At 45.6% G+C, this 15,834-nt stretch overlaps 1 protein-coding gene across 1 annotated transcript in view; it reads right to left on the minus strand.

Annotated features, from left to right (window-relative positions):
- The window catches only part of LOC146190185 (TGF-beta-activated kinase 1 and MAP3K7-binding protein 1-like), a 64,543-nt gene that overhangs the window by 34,809 nt on the left and 13,900 nt on the right, over positions 1–15,834 (minus strand). The window contains exons 4-5 of the mRNA XM_084604923.1: positions 5,968–6,075; positions 596–704 (exon numbers count right to left, since the gene is read on the minus strand). Coding sequence (XP_084461049.1) covers positions 596–704; positions 5,968–6,075 — 217 coding nt within the window. The remainder of the gene's footprint in view (positions 1–595; positions 705–5,967; positions 6,076–15,834) is intronic.

Here is a 15,834-nt window from a genome sequence, read left to right on the forward strand (position 1 = left end):
GAAGTGCGATCACGTGGTCGTGGCGCACTGCCCTTAACACGCAGAGAGCGTTCCCGTGGGAGGACAGTTACACCCTCGTTCGGCATGCTCCTGTACTGCTCTGCAATGCTCGGCGCCTCTGCTCTCGTCCCCCCAACCGAATACGCCATAAGTCAAATGCTGAACAAGACTAGGACACCTTTTATGGAAGTATAATACGTTTTTTTTTTTCCATAGAAAAATACGTGGTAAACAGAAGGTTGCCCAAAGTTAATGTAAGGAGACAATAAAGAAAAGGGACAACTCCAGATAACTTTATTTTTTTAATTGAAAATTCGCTCTGCAGCCCTTTCTAGCTGCACATTTTTCTTTGTCCAGAACTGCGTATCTTTACTCATTTCCTTGTGTCCAGTCACTTGAGTTGCTCTATCACCATTTATTTTCGCACCTTTTCTTTTTATTTATGAAAGCTCCAATTTTAGTGAAAGCCTCTGACTGCAGCAACCTGTCAATACAGGCCTACTACTATCCGTTTTCAGTGTCCCTTTAAGAACGAGACCAAAAAGGCACTCAACAGATGCCTTGGCAAAATCAAGCAGAGAAGGCCAGAACCCACCGAGGTTGGTGACGTAGAGCTGCTCGCCATCCATGACGACGGCCAGCGCCAAGGAACACCCCGAAGACAGCTCTGCCTCCAGGGCAGCCAAGGACGCTTCACCAGGGCGCTGCATTGAACAACCACTTAAAGGGGACCTGACACAAAGTTATGTTGTCAAGATCGCCTGCGCAGTTCAATTTCAGTGTGTAGACAGGCGCCACAAATGAAGTGCTAGCAAGACTTGCTGAAGTGTCTGATCTAAAGGATATGCTACCAACAAAAAAGTGAGAGGAGCATATTATGTAATAATGTGAATAGCTACTTCCAATTTGTTTGCTGCACTATAGTATGCATTAACTTGAATATCGATTTGAATTTTCTTTTACAGCCACTTCATTCAATTTAAATAGCTGAAATTTATTTCATCGTCCTGTTTTTACTTTCATACCATGGCTCTAACTGTTTAATTTATTCACTACTCCTACTGTTACTAATGTGTATAAGCATTACTCAAGTGTCCACACTTACCCCTTTTGCATTCTAGTGCCAGTACAGATGGCAACCAGACACGCGGTGTGTCTTTTCGTTTTCTCTGAAAGGGACTGAGTTCAAAATTAGAAAGACACCCGTGGTATCATCGTAACTACCGCCGCTGCTCATAACAGCCTGAGGCCTTCGTACACTCCGTACAAAATGCCTTTCCCAATAATCTCAAACCAGCCCAGCCCTGCAGTCTCTGAGGCTTCATCTCATCTCCAACAGATCGCGTATGCTATCTGACATTCTTACTCGCTCCTCATACTGCATTTCATCACCATCACCATCATCACAACTGCACTCACAGCAGAGTGAAAGCCTCCCCAAATTTTCCCAATCAACCTGGTGCTGTGCCTGCTGCATCCAGTTGATCCCTACAAACTTCCTAATCTCACCCAAACACCTCTTTCTGTTGACCATTGCTAGGCTTGCTTTCCCCTGGAATACAACTGGTTACCTTTAGAGGCCATCGGTTATTCTCCCTTCGCATTACATGCCCTGCACATCTCTTCTTGATTTCTACTACAATGACATCAATGTTATGCTTGTTCTCTGGCCCACATTCATCTCTTTCTATCTCTTAAAGTTACATCTATAATCTTCATTTCCATAGCTTGCGTTGTCGTCTTTCATTTAAAGGGGTCATGACATGGTCTTTGAATATATTGCAGTTTTGTAATTTAGCAGATAATACTGGACCTTATTATTTTATTTCTGAAATTTGAGCACCCTAAACGCATTCTTTATTTCCAAATTAGTGACTGAAGTTGACACCGTGAAGCTCATCCCAACACCAGCGATCGCCATGCTGTGACAATTGCTGACGTCACAGACCGATTCTGCGGCGTCTGCTGCTATGCCGGCGCCGATAAGCTGCCGATACACTACTGTGTTCGCGCTTGTCCAAAACCAGCATGACTCCCAATGAGCGTATTCAGTATGTTTCTGAAAACAGAACACAGACTGTAGTGCAGCGTGATTTAGTTCTTGCCCGCACATCCACCTTCAGCACGGCCGCCACCATCGTCCACGGCAGCACTGCCCCCTCCGCCAAAAACACCGCCGCGCCGACCCTGCCCTTCGAGCCTTCTGCAAGCCATCCGTGCAAGCGATACGGCAGATCCCTTGCACCCGTGTCAGAAAAGTATGCTAAAATTTGTTTTTCTTGTACAATAATTTTAGGCTTTGGAAAAGAGAATTAAAAAAAATAAATGCTTTTTGAGAAACACTGACCCCTACGATAGGACTTTTTGCCTGCAGCCGCATAACAGCTTCCGCCAATGCGGTCTACAAAACAATGGAGTTGAGAGGAAGTTTCATGATCGAGTGGCCCTTTAAATAAAATGCTTTGCTGATCCCTTATAAAGTGCCATCCGCTGTGGCTTCGACGCGAAGCAAAGTAGGCCTAGCGATGATTAGGAAGAAGTACACGGCCAAAGCGCCGTCATTAGCCATGCTCACGGGCGGAACCGTTGCTATAAGCTTGCGGCATCCTGTGCTGTAAGCCTCGTGAGCTTATCCTTTACTTTCATGATGCGGCTGGGGGCGGACTAAGATGGGATGGGGTATTGGGTGCTTTGATGTAGCGCACCACGCCTTATACAGTACACTGCTGCACTGTCAAGTGGCACTCGAAGATAGTACAAAAGCGCCATCGGAAGGCATGCACATTTTATGCATTGCTTTGATAAGTGTTTCAATGTACAGCGTGTATATTGTTCGAACGGGCCAGCTCATGCGTCTTTCGTAGTCGGGTGCCGACATGCTCCTAAATCCCGCTCACAGGTACCGCTATTGCCTAGGTTAAAAGCACTAACAGAAATCGAAAAGCACTTTCCGATAAACACGGTTAGCAGCATGACTGCTGTTTGGTCCGCCGCCACATCAGCTTCGCGTAGCGCAACCGTGGTTGACGCTGCCTCTGCACAGAACATGCAGCAACAGAACATGCAGCAGATGACGTGGCGTCGGTTTATGTAGTCACCGGCTACGCCAGTAGCCAGATCAGCAAGCTGTTCACGAAGAAACGAAAATATGTTTTAAAAATATCTGTAGCTCTGATGAAGCTGGAACTTTGAGGTTTAGTTGCTTGGCCAATCGGGAATAAGGTGCAATCAACAGTTTATATTCCAAAATTGGTGTCATAACCACTTTAAGTGGAACCTTTGCCATTAGCTTCCATGTTTCTGCGACGTAGGTCAGTCCCGGTAAGATACCGCTATTATAGCATACTTCCCTCTTGAGCGATACTGGTAAACTGCCATCCATGACCTGAGAATAACTGCCTAATGCACAACATCTTATTCTTAATTTTCTAGTTATTTTAATCTGGTGATTTGGATGTGCAATCACTGCACACGTAGATGCATTCCTTTACCACTTCTAGTGCCTTGCTACCTATTGTAAACTGCTGTTCCCTTCCAAGACTGTTCACTATTACTTTAGCTTTTTGCATATTAATTTTCAGACCTGCAGTTCGTCTTTGTATGTCAATATCATTGAGCACGCTTTGCAGTTTGTCGCATGAGTGACTTAGCTAGGTGATGTCATCATCGTCGTCGTCATCGTCAGGCAGACTATATACCCACTGCAGGGCGAAGGCCTTTCCCAAATTTCTCCAATCAGCCCAGTCCTGTGCTAGCTGCATCAATTTGACCCTGCAAACTTTTTAGCCTCATCTGCCCACCTAATTTCCTGCCGCCCCTTCAACACTTTCCTTCCCTTGGAATCCAATTTGTTACCCTAAGCGACCATTGGTTGTCCTCTTCACTCTATATGCCCTGCCCACGTCCATTTCTCCTTTTTGATTTCCATTAGAATGTCATTAGCTCGAGTTATTTCTCTGACCCATCCTGCATGCTTCCTATCTCTTAACGTTACATCTACCATTTTGCGCTCCATAGTAGAGCACTGCACGGGCCTGATTTTGCGGCTGGTGCCTGGCCCGGGCCCATCGTTTGAAGCCCGAGCCCAGCCTGGGCCCATGGATCCAAGCTCGGCCCGAGCCCACGCTGACATGAAGCAGGCCCGAATAAGGCCCACGCTACAAAGACTCGGCCCGGCTTAGGCCTGACAGTCATCTGCGCGGACGCCTTAAACATGTACAGTTAAGGCGAAAAAAAGCACTTAATGCCTTTTCAGAATAACGCGGAACAAAAAATTTCAAGCCCATACAAGAAAAAAGATATTTAAAAGACTGCATGTAGTATTCCTTTTTTACTGAAAGAGCACTACCAAGGCTCTTATTTGGGCTTGTTGGTTGCTAGAGCTGGATGTAGTAGTTATCACACGAGGAACTGTCCACCTACCTTCTGTAGACGTCCTCTATGTCCGAAGCGAGACTGCAATAAACTTAGCAGTAATATTGTATATGCTAAGAGCCGCGAGCAATTCTCTCTGTTGTCTTAATTGGTGGATTAGCGATGGTGGATTAGCATTTCCGAAGGCGTTCACCGGCATCAGATCACACCCCAAACCTGTTCATGCAATTCCATCAGCACACAAATTATTTTTTTTTTTAATCTGGTGAGGAATTGCATGGCACTGGGATTCGAACCACGATTTAATCATTAGTGCAATTGGTCTCCTGAGTTACTTAACAAGGCAATGTCATCAGCGAATCGCAGATTACCGAGATATTCTCCACCGACCCTAATGCCTAACTGCTCCCATTCCATGTCTTTGATCTCCTGAGTTACTTAACAAGACAATGTCATCAGCGAATTGCAGATTACTGAGATATTCTCCATCGACCCTGATGCCTAACTGCTCCCATTCAATGTCTTTGAATATTGAATACACCCGCTAAGCAAGCTGTAAACAGCACTGGGGAGATCCTTGCCTAACACCTTTTTTAATTGCAATTTTTCACTTTCCTTATGCAGAACTATGATATCGATGTCTTCCAGTGCTTTCACATATGGCTCACATAAACCCTGATCTCACAATGTCTGCATAACTGCTGAGGTTTCAACCGACATGGACTCCCAAACACCGCTTTATAGGCAAAGCTAACCGCTGCCTCATTGCCTATGACACCTGTTCAGAAATGGCGGACAGTACGCTACCCCACTCACTGTTCTGCGAAATCTTCTTGACTGCACTCATTGCAAGGCACTGACGACCACCTTATATTGGGAGATGCTGAATTCACCCAAAGCAAAGGAAGCACAGCCTCAGTGAATCATAAATCATTGAAGTATTCTCCCAATTCAGGTCTCTGAATTTCTTCCTTAAAACACGATGTATGGCCCTAAAGAGACCGCATCTCTCTGCCTGATGCCCTTTCCGATTAAAATCTTATTTACTTTCTCTGCGGAGGACTATGGTAGCTATGCATCTGCTATAAATACAACATGGCTCCTCAACACTACGGTTCTGGAATGCTTTATACAGAAAATGGATGTGGTCGCTCAGGATGATGCAATAGATTTTAAGAAAAGGGTAAATGCATCATATAGGTGAATGCAGGTACTAATACTCGGCAGTCACGCAGGCCTCCCACTGTGGTTCTGGAATGCCTGTATAAGTGTGTAGCGAACACTGACGTCTCAACATGGCGCCACTAAGTTCATGTCGGTTGACTATGGGAACGAAGAAAATAAAGTCGAGCGGTGCATGCCCAAAGTGCAAGCATAGTTCGGTCCTGGAAACCTGGTACACTGTACATCTACTTCTGCTGCACCGCTTCAATTCTGTGAAAATCGACAAAGGTGACCTGGACACCTGGATTCAACTGCATGATGCATTTACTCCAAACTTAAAACCTACTCCATAATCCTGAGGGACCACACCCATTTCCTGTATGAGCGCTCTGCATATCACCTTCTGGTGCCTCTTCGAGGGAGACTCACCTGGTCTGCTGCCTGGAGCAGCTCATCCCTTCTGCTGAGTGTGGGCTCCAGGCTCTGCAGCCAGGCCTCGTGAACGGCCTGCAGGCTGGCACACAGAGCATCCTGCACCTGCAATGAGCAGATCCCACCAACACTGCAGCAAATAATTGCCGTAAAAGCCCGCACATAATATGAGGTGTAATTTCGGGATAGCAAGAACCGAAAAGAACTTTTCATCACTGTATATTGAGCGAGGAGAGATCAACAAAAGTATTTATTTGCACTGCATTTCGAGGTTGCCCCGCGAGGTGTACATGTTCTGCGCTTTCGCGACCAATGCCGCCCTGCACCATTCGTCGAATAATGCCACGAACTGTCATGTGCCGCAGTGCTGCATGGTTCACTGCCCTTCTCGTGCCGACCCATCAGATAGAAACATTTCCCGCAATGTGAGAAGAGCAGCTCACATTCGCCCAGGCAGTTGCGAAAGCCACACAGTCCTCAGTTTGTTCTAAAACCAGCAGGCTGCTTCCAGCTTGGACGCGGGACAGCAGTTCACGAGCTGCTGGTTAGCATGCGCTACGATCGCACCTGTTCGAAATCTAGCATTGCACGCAGGTGCACGGCGTGTGCACCCAAGAAGTGTTCTCGGATGCGGGGTTTTCACGGTCATAGTCGTTCGGTATAGGGGGTATTCCCGTGACATCAAAGCCGACATCAGTGCGCAGCTAACGCCATCTTTGCATCCTGTTCTGACTGGTGCGGTCGGCGCCTCAGCTGCTCTTGTGCATCCGTTTTCTCTGTCACCCAACCTCAGGTAAGCACTGATGTAATGAAAACTAAATTGGAATTGTGAGTGAGAGTCCGAACTACTGGGAACTGTGCACAATGTGGACAGGACAGAGACCGGTGCATTAAAAAATGAAACAAAAAATGAAACTGTGTGGCACCGACCCGCGTTCGCAGTCGATGTGCGCGTAAGCACAGTAAGCATCGGCTTGTGGCCACCCGCACACAAATATGTGCGACATTCATGAGTTCCTTGTGCTCCGGGCTGGCTTCGCCACAAGGAACCAACTGAAAGCTGGCAGATCACTTGAAGAACAGCTCATTGCAAGCGGCTGGTTTAAAGATCCTTGGCTAAAGAAGACGAACCCGTGCGTTGCGCGATTACATGCGTGCCCTAAAATGCTTTTCCCAGCTATACTGCTGAACCATGGCAGCTCAAATTTCACAACAAATAGAATTTTGATTTTTAAACTTGCCTGATTTGATTAGAAAAAATCGGATGTTTGCATTGTCTGTGGCAGCAACGAAGCAAAAGAAGTTGATGTTATAGCAACGGCACAGGTGTCGCCACCTCGTTGCATCGCGGTCTCGAAATTATTTTTGCGATGCACAAACAAAGCTCTTCAAATTTATTGCAGTTTTGACGAGACTAAGTTTCGCTTGTTATTATTGATAAAGAAGTTTATAAAGCTCTTTAAACATTCCAAAAAACAAGTCTGCCTATCTGTTTCTTCGAAGAATATGTATGTTCTTGTTCCTGTAAACAGCATGAGATAGCGTCACAGGTGCCATCGCTGAGGCAGCGGCCTGCTTTGCTTCACAGCCAACACAGACAAAGCTAACATCCGATGTCTTCTAATCGAAAGAGGCAAGTATCCCGAATTTCATATAAAAAATTTGACTACCAGATGCCATTTCTGCGTAAAATTTGCGCTAGAAGGATTCAGCGGCTGAGAGAAGCACAAGATGCGTTATTTATAGATCAGCTAAAGCTACTGCTTACTAACTTTATTGCACACGCAAGTCAATCACCCTCAGTGTTTGTCAAGCCCTCATTCATGTCATGCTGTTTTGAGACTTCGCTCGTCTCAAAACCCGACGGGAAGGTGTTGGCAGTGCACTGCATGTGCATGGCTGGAAACGAAACATATTGTCACGTATGCTGTCGCGCTGCTCTTTGACCTGGAATATGGCATGCGAATGCATGAAGAACAGTAGTGCACTGAATGTGGCAACAGCTGGCTACCAGGGCACATCCGGAAGATTTCAGCCCAGCCCATTGTTGACTTAGATTTCCCATCTTCCGTAATGCCCACGTGGTTGAACCGTGCCACCAATACATAACGTCGCATCTCGGAGAGTGGTTCCGTTCAGCCGGAGTCGTTCGTGTGTACTTTCGGAACCTTAAAAAGGCTGAGGTCCTTGGTGCAGCTCTTCAGCTTCCGTTGCTTGCTCTGTGTACGGCAATTACAGTCTACGACAGCGCAATAACCCATAGCTGCAGATGCCACTGCTTGTGGAACCACACGACAGCCCTTGATACGCATGTTTGCCCCGTTTTTTCGGTAGGCACAAAAATGACCGACTGTGCCACAATTACTCACAATGCACCACACACGGCACATCAGTACCGCCTATAAGTATCATCTGCCGAGAGTCCTTTAATAGGAACATCTTTTTGTAGAAACTCTTCTGTACCTCTAAACACATTCAGTATCCCACATTTCTCGGAAGCACAATCAACACGCTCTTGGGAGTACTGGTCAAGTGTCCACCATTCGGCTGTAGGGCATGGCCAGCATGGCTGGAGAGGCCCGTGAGAGAACCATGCAATGTGATCCTTTCGTCATCCCTACATTGTGCGTTCGAGGTGCGATTGACCTCCCTCCGGTCGCAAGTGTGTGCGGGCACTGTGGTCAAAAGGATCGCAAGGTCGGCGTGGTGAAATTGAAATCGTCTGAACAGTCAGCCGATGCCATCACTAGGCAGTGCCTCCCCTTGCTGGAAGCCAGACGCTAATAGAACTAATTAATAATTCCCCATTTTCTGAAAGGACCATCTTTCATCTTTACCTTCCGAATTCCCCTTTCTACACAGAGTAGCATGTCAGGGAAATTTAAACGCCGGCTAAAATCTCTCTTCTTCATTAAAGGATCTCTCTCTCTCTGAAAAGACACTGAATTCATTTTAGCAGCATGTTACTGTGCATCATGTATAGGCCAACCTCCCAACTCTCCTAGCTAAAGCCCCCCCCCTTGAAAAAAAGAAGCTGACTCCAATTATGTCAATACATCCCCCCTCACCCTCCATGAGATACCACCAAGAAGGTTATGAAAAACTGCAGGAGTAGAAGTCGCTTATAGACGGTTTTAGTGTTTGCAAACAAACCGCGCTTGACGCTGATTGGTTGCCCCCTGGAAACTTCCAGCAGGAAGGCATCTGTACTTCCAGTTGTGCATTTTCAAGGCGTATGCAACGTGCGACTAGTGCGTAGGTGTTTTGTGCGCAGCTTTGGGCCAATTCTGAGTCTTGAATGTAATTATGGTTATGTCGAACGACTACTTCAAGGCACTCAGCACCAAAGCGAAGGATTGGTATCGCTAGAAGCCTTTATTTAGAGGTGCAGAGCTGCCCAACCCGCTGGACAACGATGTGGTGCGCTTCTCGTTTTCAGCCGGCTCCGAAAACCTTCCGCCAGTCACTCTGCAGCAGATATTTTTGTTTATTTTATGGAAGGTGCGTGCTTTTACACGAGAAAACAGTTTAAGAACTACAAGATCACCGAAGCTTTTACAATGCATTTGTCAGCGGAAAAGTGAAGTGTCTCGCATCGTTCAAGTGCAGCAAGAGTGGGGCAGACATTGTCGTCATAGTGGCAACTGTAGAAGCCAGCCAAGCTTTGTCCAAAACATATCGCCTGTGGCAAATTGTTAATGACGACGGAACAGTAGTCAGCGCTCACTGTGCCTGCATTTTTGGGTAAGTAAACGATAATCACAAATGCCTTCACTGCTTACATGTATTAATATTCGTAGAGCACTCGTCCGATTCGCTGCAAAACTAAATAATCGAACTATTCTAGGACCTAACCTCCTGTCCTTTCTTTCTATCGCTCCCACTTTTATTTTCTTCTACCCTCTTGCTGTCCGTCAGCCATAGCTCGCGTGTCGCAAGTGCAGATGGCAATTACCGCGGCATGCAGCAATCATTTTCTTTTGTATGGGTTGTGAAAAATAAATAACCACTAGGAAGAGAAAATGACGTAGCTGCTTTAGGGGCAGTGCGCAGAACAAGCAAGTGAGTTGCGAGACTCGGAAAGAAACAGCAAAGAAAAGCCACGGATGCATTTTTTTTTAATTGTCATTTGTGAGGAAACAACTGTCCTTCCTCAAATGTTTGAAAACTGGTAATGAGCTGTGAGTAAAATGGCTGTTTTTGTATCTATTTATTTATAGTTAATTACCAGTGACTAAAAATGTGATCAATTCGTTTTCCACAACAACTACAAAAAAATATCCTTTGCCATCCATGGCCACAGATTGTTTCTTTGGTTTTTGCTTTCAGGGAAAATACTTAAAACTCAAGCAAAGGGCACAGGCATAACAGCGATGAAAAGCCCATTATTGTTGCCATTAGCAGAGCAGGTGCACTAATATTTACCTATTTGTAATGCAGTACAGCTCTCTAGACAAACATTGAAATGGCTACTTGATTTATGGACTAGAACAGTCGTGCTGTTACGTCACACATCTTGAAACTTTATTAATGTGTTTACAGTGTAAATGTGAGCAGTGAGTGTCAAAGTACATAAATATAGTTCAATGATCGAGAGATGTTGGCACTCATTCTTTGCTTTGATTTGTTTAGTGTTTTCCCTACAATGTTTCTTGGTAGTACTCTTAAGCTGATATGACCGCACTGTTGCAAATTGCAGGCTAGCTAAGAATGCTGCATTCGCACTGCTGCACTGCTGTTCAGTGTGGAAGCAAATTTCAAGTATTAACTGCACAACCCATTGCCAACTGATGTTGGATGCAAGTGGATCAAGGTATCAAAGAAGAGCACAGTGAGCCCAGTCTTTGTTTCTTTTGCCATCCTGTCCTGCCATGCAAGTCCTCATCGTAAACTGAGTTGATGTCAACTGAATGCAGGCAACTAGGTATAGGGTTAATTGGAGAAATATGGGAGAGGCCTTCGCCCTGCAGTGGGTATAGTCAGGCTGATGATGATGATGAATGCAGGCAGCGCCAGTCAGCAACATGATATTTTTCGAGCCAAAGACAAGCCAGCCAGTGCCCGAACCTCTCCCTAGAGCTCAAAATAGCACACCAACCTGGACTGATCAACAAAGACAGAACGTTCTTGCAGCAAGTGAACGTAAAAAAAAAATTCTTACTCCAGCACATACAGGCAGCTTGAACACATTTATACCTCTGTCACACATACACTTTCGATCCTCATTGAACTCGATCTGCATTCAACTCAATGAAGATCAAAGTTGTCACGCGGCAACTTTCAAGTGCAATTGAGCCCGAGCCTGCTTGACTCGAAGCCGCCGCTTCCTCAATCGCTCTTGAGTTTTCAAGTGCATTCGAGAGTGGGCGTCCTCACCCTCGACGTCACCTAACGCACACGAAACTTCTGAACGATAATTCAAAACGGCCGTATAGCACCAATTACTTCAATCCTCCTCGAAAACCTCGATGCAGATAGAGTTCAATGAGGATCAGACGTGTTCGTGTGACAGAGGTATTACAGGAATTGTACATTGACAAAGGTGCAAGCAAATAGGGCTTGTGTGTTGACTTTTCCACTTATTGTAATACAAGGAGAAATCATCTATACATGCCCGCTGTTCATTCTTTGAGGCAGCTATTATAAAATAAGTGCTAAATGATGTTTGTATGACTGTTTCCTAGTTTACATTGTGTGCCATGAACATGCTTTCATATTTATGTTGCTTCCATGTCAACAGGCATTTGCAGGAAACACACTGCTGCTAGCATCAATAACTGACAGTGAAGACACAGATTCTTCACCTGAAGCAGCTGTCCAGGAAGAGAAGTTCAACAAGCCCCACTCGAGTGAACAAGAATGAGTGAAAAAGGGAAATAACTGATATTACATGTTTAGAAACTAGTAATTAGCCGTAAACAGACTTGCCAGCATACAAAACTGTTTATATCCAGTTAATTGTTTCTAAATGCATGACATCAATTATTTGCCCTCATTAACGACAAAATTCTCTTGGCTTACTGTATTTTCAGACTGCTTCTTTGCTTGGTTGCATCTGTTCTTTGTTACAATGCATAAGAACTGGACCATTGCGTACTATTTTTTTCATGCTGTCTTGGTTTGAACAACCAGTCTGTGACGACATTGGTCAGCATAGATCATGTGAAGCAAGGCGGAGCTACATTATACTAGCCAATTTTTATTACCTATCATTGTGGCTCTTGAGCATGCCTGCTTTAGTGTTGTAATAAATTTAAGCGAAGCATCAGTACCAAAATTGACTTTTGATGTTAGTCACTGTATGGCTGTTCAAGCTGAATTATATGATTTATCTGTTGTAAACAAATATCTGATGATCCGCGTGTACATTTAGACACATTAAAATGGACAACCAATAATTCTGTGTTTGCAGACATTGAAAAAAGTGCAGTACAGATCTAACCAAAGACAAAGGCTAATAAAACTTTAATTTACATGGCAGTGTGGTCTCATTCCATACAATGAATGGCATCACTTCACATTAAACTGCGCAGTGCTTATATGCAAAAAAGAGCCATCTTTCTAACACATAGTCACATAGTTACTCAAGCAGGCTCTTAACTATAGGTGTTTAGAGGTTGACAGGTGCACTACATACAATTAGAATTTTGTCAATGGTTGCTTGATCATCTCCAGCTCTCTTCACAAAGCTTACTGGGAGTACTATCTGGAAAACCCTGAAGACTTTCAGGTGCTGTATGGCTCGTCTCACAAGTATTCGTACACTGGAAAGCTTTCTCGATGCAGTCACTTCAGCCCCTGGTGGTTGTGTCCTTCACTTAGTTAGGGAAGGCATCAGAATTGCGGCACCATGTGCAGCAAACATTTCTTCACAGTGGAAAAACCTGTCTACCAAAAACAAGTCTCCTTCTTCGACCTTGTTAAGAAGTCCAAGGTCAACTCTTTGTCAGAAACCCTACCTCCCGATGCTTTGGAAACAAAAGATATGGCTCTTGAAGGTGTGATAGAGGCAAGCACTTTCAGTGTTGTGGTGCTTATAGTTTTAATAAGTCTTGCTTCGGGCATCCATGCATGTGGGCCCTTGAATAAACATCTCTGTACAATCAATTATCCCTCTCAGGTGGTCAAATAATTTGTCTGATAATGCTTTAGGCCAGTGTGATACAAGCGCACGTCGAGATGGCCAAATGATAAATTTCTGCATGTTTGCGGCCAGCATGTCGATCCATGAGTGAAAAATGACACTTACGCTGCCAAGAGAAATGCCAAATCGAGATGCTAGGTCCTCAGTCAAGAGGCCAAGCCGTAGACGCATCAGCACAAGAATAAGCTGCTGTTCGGCATCAAGTGAAGTTCTGTGGGTTGGCGTCCAGATGGACAGAACCATCTGAAGCAGTACTTTCAACACCTGTATTGAAATAAAGCTTGTATGAAATTTAACACTCTTGTCTGACTGCATGACTATATCTCTCGTCATATTTGAAAGGTTTGGTTGTCTGTAGCTTTCCAGTTTAAATTTTTTTATGGCCTGCTGCAACTTCCAGCTCTAAAGAAGCTACCCGGTCCTTAAAAGGGATCTGTTTTTCTCAACGAAATGTGCAGTGTTCTGCATGGAGAGTGCTGTCTCAGTTTCGGTTGGTTGGTTTGTGGGGTTTAACGTCCCAAAGCAACTCAGGCTATGAGAGACGCCGTAGTGGAGGACTCCGGAAATTTCGACCACCTGGGGTTCTTTAACGTGCGCTGACATCGCACAGCACACGGACGCCTTGCTTTTCGCCTCCACCAAAAAGCTGCCGCCGAGGCCGGGATTCGATCCCGCGTACTTGGGAACAGTAGTCGAGCGTCGTAACCACTGCGCCACCCCGGCGGGGTCTGTCTCAGTTTCAGTGTCGCGCGTTCTGTGAGCAGTGTCCTCATCCATGACGGCTACTTGCACCCATGAAGAGGCCAGAATGAGCTGCTGCAGGCACAGTTGGCTTCAAATATTGTTTCTTTTGAGCCCGCTCATATCTTTCCAGCTTCTGCTGAACATTAACTTGCACCAGGTACGAAAACACCATCTGAATGTAGTCCAGGTAGTTCGGGTCAGACAATGACTTGCCTGAAAAAAAAAAAAAGAACCTAATTACGCGCACCTGCAGATTTCGTTTCGGCTGCATTGCCGTGGCTGTTGCACGCACAGCGAAAAGTTACTCGAACGCCGCACACACTTGACTGTCTCGCTCAAGCAGCAAAAATTTTAGTATTACGTTTTATGACATCGTAGGTCCAAAAAGATACTTGCCTTGAACGAAGTGTGCCGAACAAATCTGCGAGCTTTTTGTAGGCTGCCATTTGTCCCGTTCTAACCGCAGTGATCCACGCCTTTCTATGTTCGTCTTCGACAGGAAACCTGTATGTTCATATTTCTGAAAGAAGATTTGTTCCGGACCGTAGAGTATAGCCAGGAACAGCACAGCAGCTTCCACGTCGAGTCCGTTTCAAGGGAGGTAATTTGCTGGCAGAAAACATCGTGCAGCGAAGGGCAAACAGCATGCACAGAAGCACCCAAAACATGGAGAGACCGAAAGACCGGAAGTTTTCTGGGGGAGCATCCGGTTTGAAGCACGCTGGCGCACTCTGGCGGCATGGGGCCGTCAAAACCGTCTATACCGGTCAATGGGCTGAGATGAACCCTGCGGCGGCCATTTTGAGGGGGGCAAGAAGCGGCCTGTGAAGCACTCGGGAGCGCTGTTCGCCGGTGTTGCCAGTGTGCTTCAAGTGTTTAAAGGATTTTTAAGTTCTGATGCAATGATGTGGGCTATTAGGTGAGCCATACTGGATGTCTCTGAATAGATTTGAGCCATACTGGATATTTAAAGAGCTTAATGATATCCAAGCAAGGGGGCACTTTTAGCTCCATTCAATGCTAAAGTCGCAGCTCAACCTCAATGTCAAACGAAGTCAAGCCGTAGCAACGCTAGTATTGCATAGTTGCGTAGCTTACGCAGAGTATAATAGCACTGTATTAATTGCAAGTGTTAATTAAACATAGTGAAAAAATAACTGCTATTAAGCTTATGACTTTATGCGACATAGAGTTATATGTCATTAGATAGCTCATGTAGAGTATAATTGCACTTGGCTAATTATAAGTCTAAATTAATTACTGCTTATTTGCTAACTGTGAAAAAATATTGTCACGTGCTTCGGGGCGTCAGGAAAGGAAGAAGAGGCTAGAGAGAAGACGAAGAAACGGAAGACACAGTGGTGTGTGCTGGTGTTCCTTGCTTGACTCGCAGCGCTTTAGGTTACCAATAAACACCCCCGTTACGTACTGAGTACGTAACAGTTGTGGTGGAGTTTGCAGTGTAGATCAACACGGATCCCCGTTGTCTTCGACGAAGCCGCCGGCTCGCTGGTTTGCCACCCCTACCATCTAACATGGCTCAAGACGGCGACGCTGACCGAACAACACCTGCGGTGAGCAACTGGCAGCACTACCGCGAGCCGCGCACATTTGGTGGAAAACCTGACGAGGACGTCGACGAGTGGCTAACCAACTACGAGCAGGTGAGCCGGTACAATCGTTGGGACGCGACCGTTAAACTAGCGAACGTAGTGTTCTTCTTGGAAGGCACTGCCCTAGTTTGGTTTGATAATCATGAAGACTCGCTTACCAGCTGGGATTGTTTCACAGAAGAGATAAAGGACTGCTTTGGCGACGGATCCGCGAAGAAGAAACGCGCAGAACAAACGTTGATGCAGCGGGCCCAGGTACCTGGCGAGACATGCACCGCATATATCGAGGATGTTGTGAAATTGTGCAAGGTGGTAAACCCTCGGATGTCCGAGGAAGATAAAGTGGGGCACTTGCTTAAAGGT

Source organism: Amblyomma maculatum, chromosome 5 (genome assembly GCF_055883805.1).
Source record: "Amblyomma maculatum isolate TAMU_Amacu chromosome 5, ASM5588380v1, whole genome shotgun sequence".
NCBI classification, from domain to species: Eukaryota; Metazoa; Arthropoda; class Arachnida; order Ixodida; family Ixodidae; genus Amblyomma; species Amblyomma maculatum.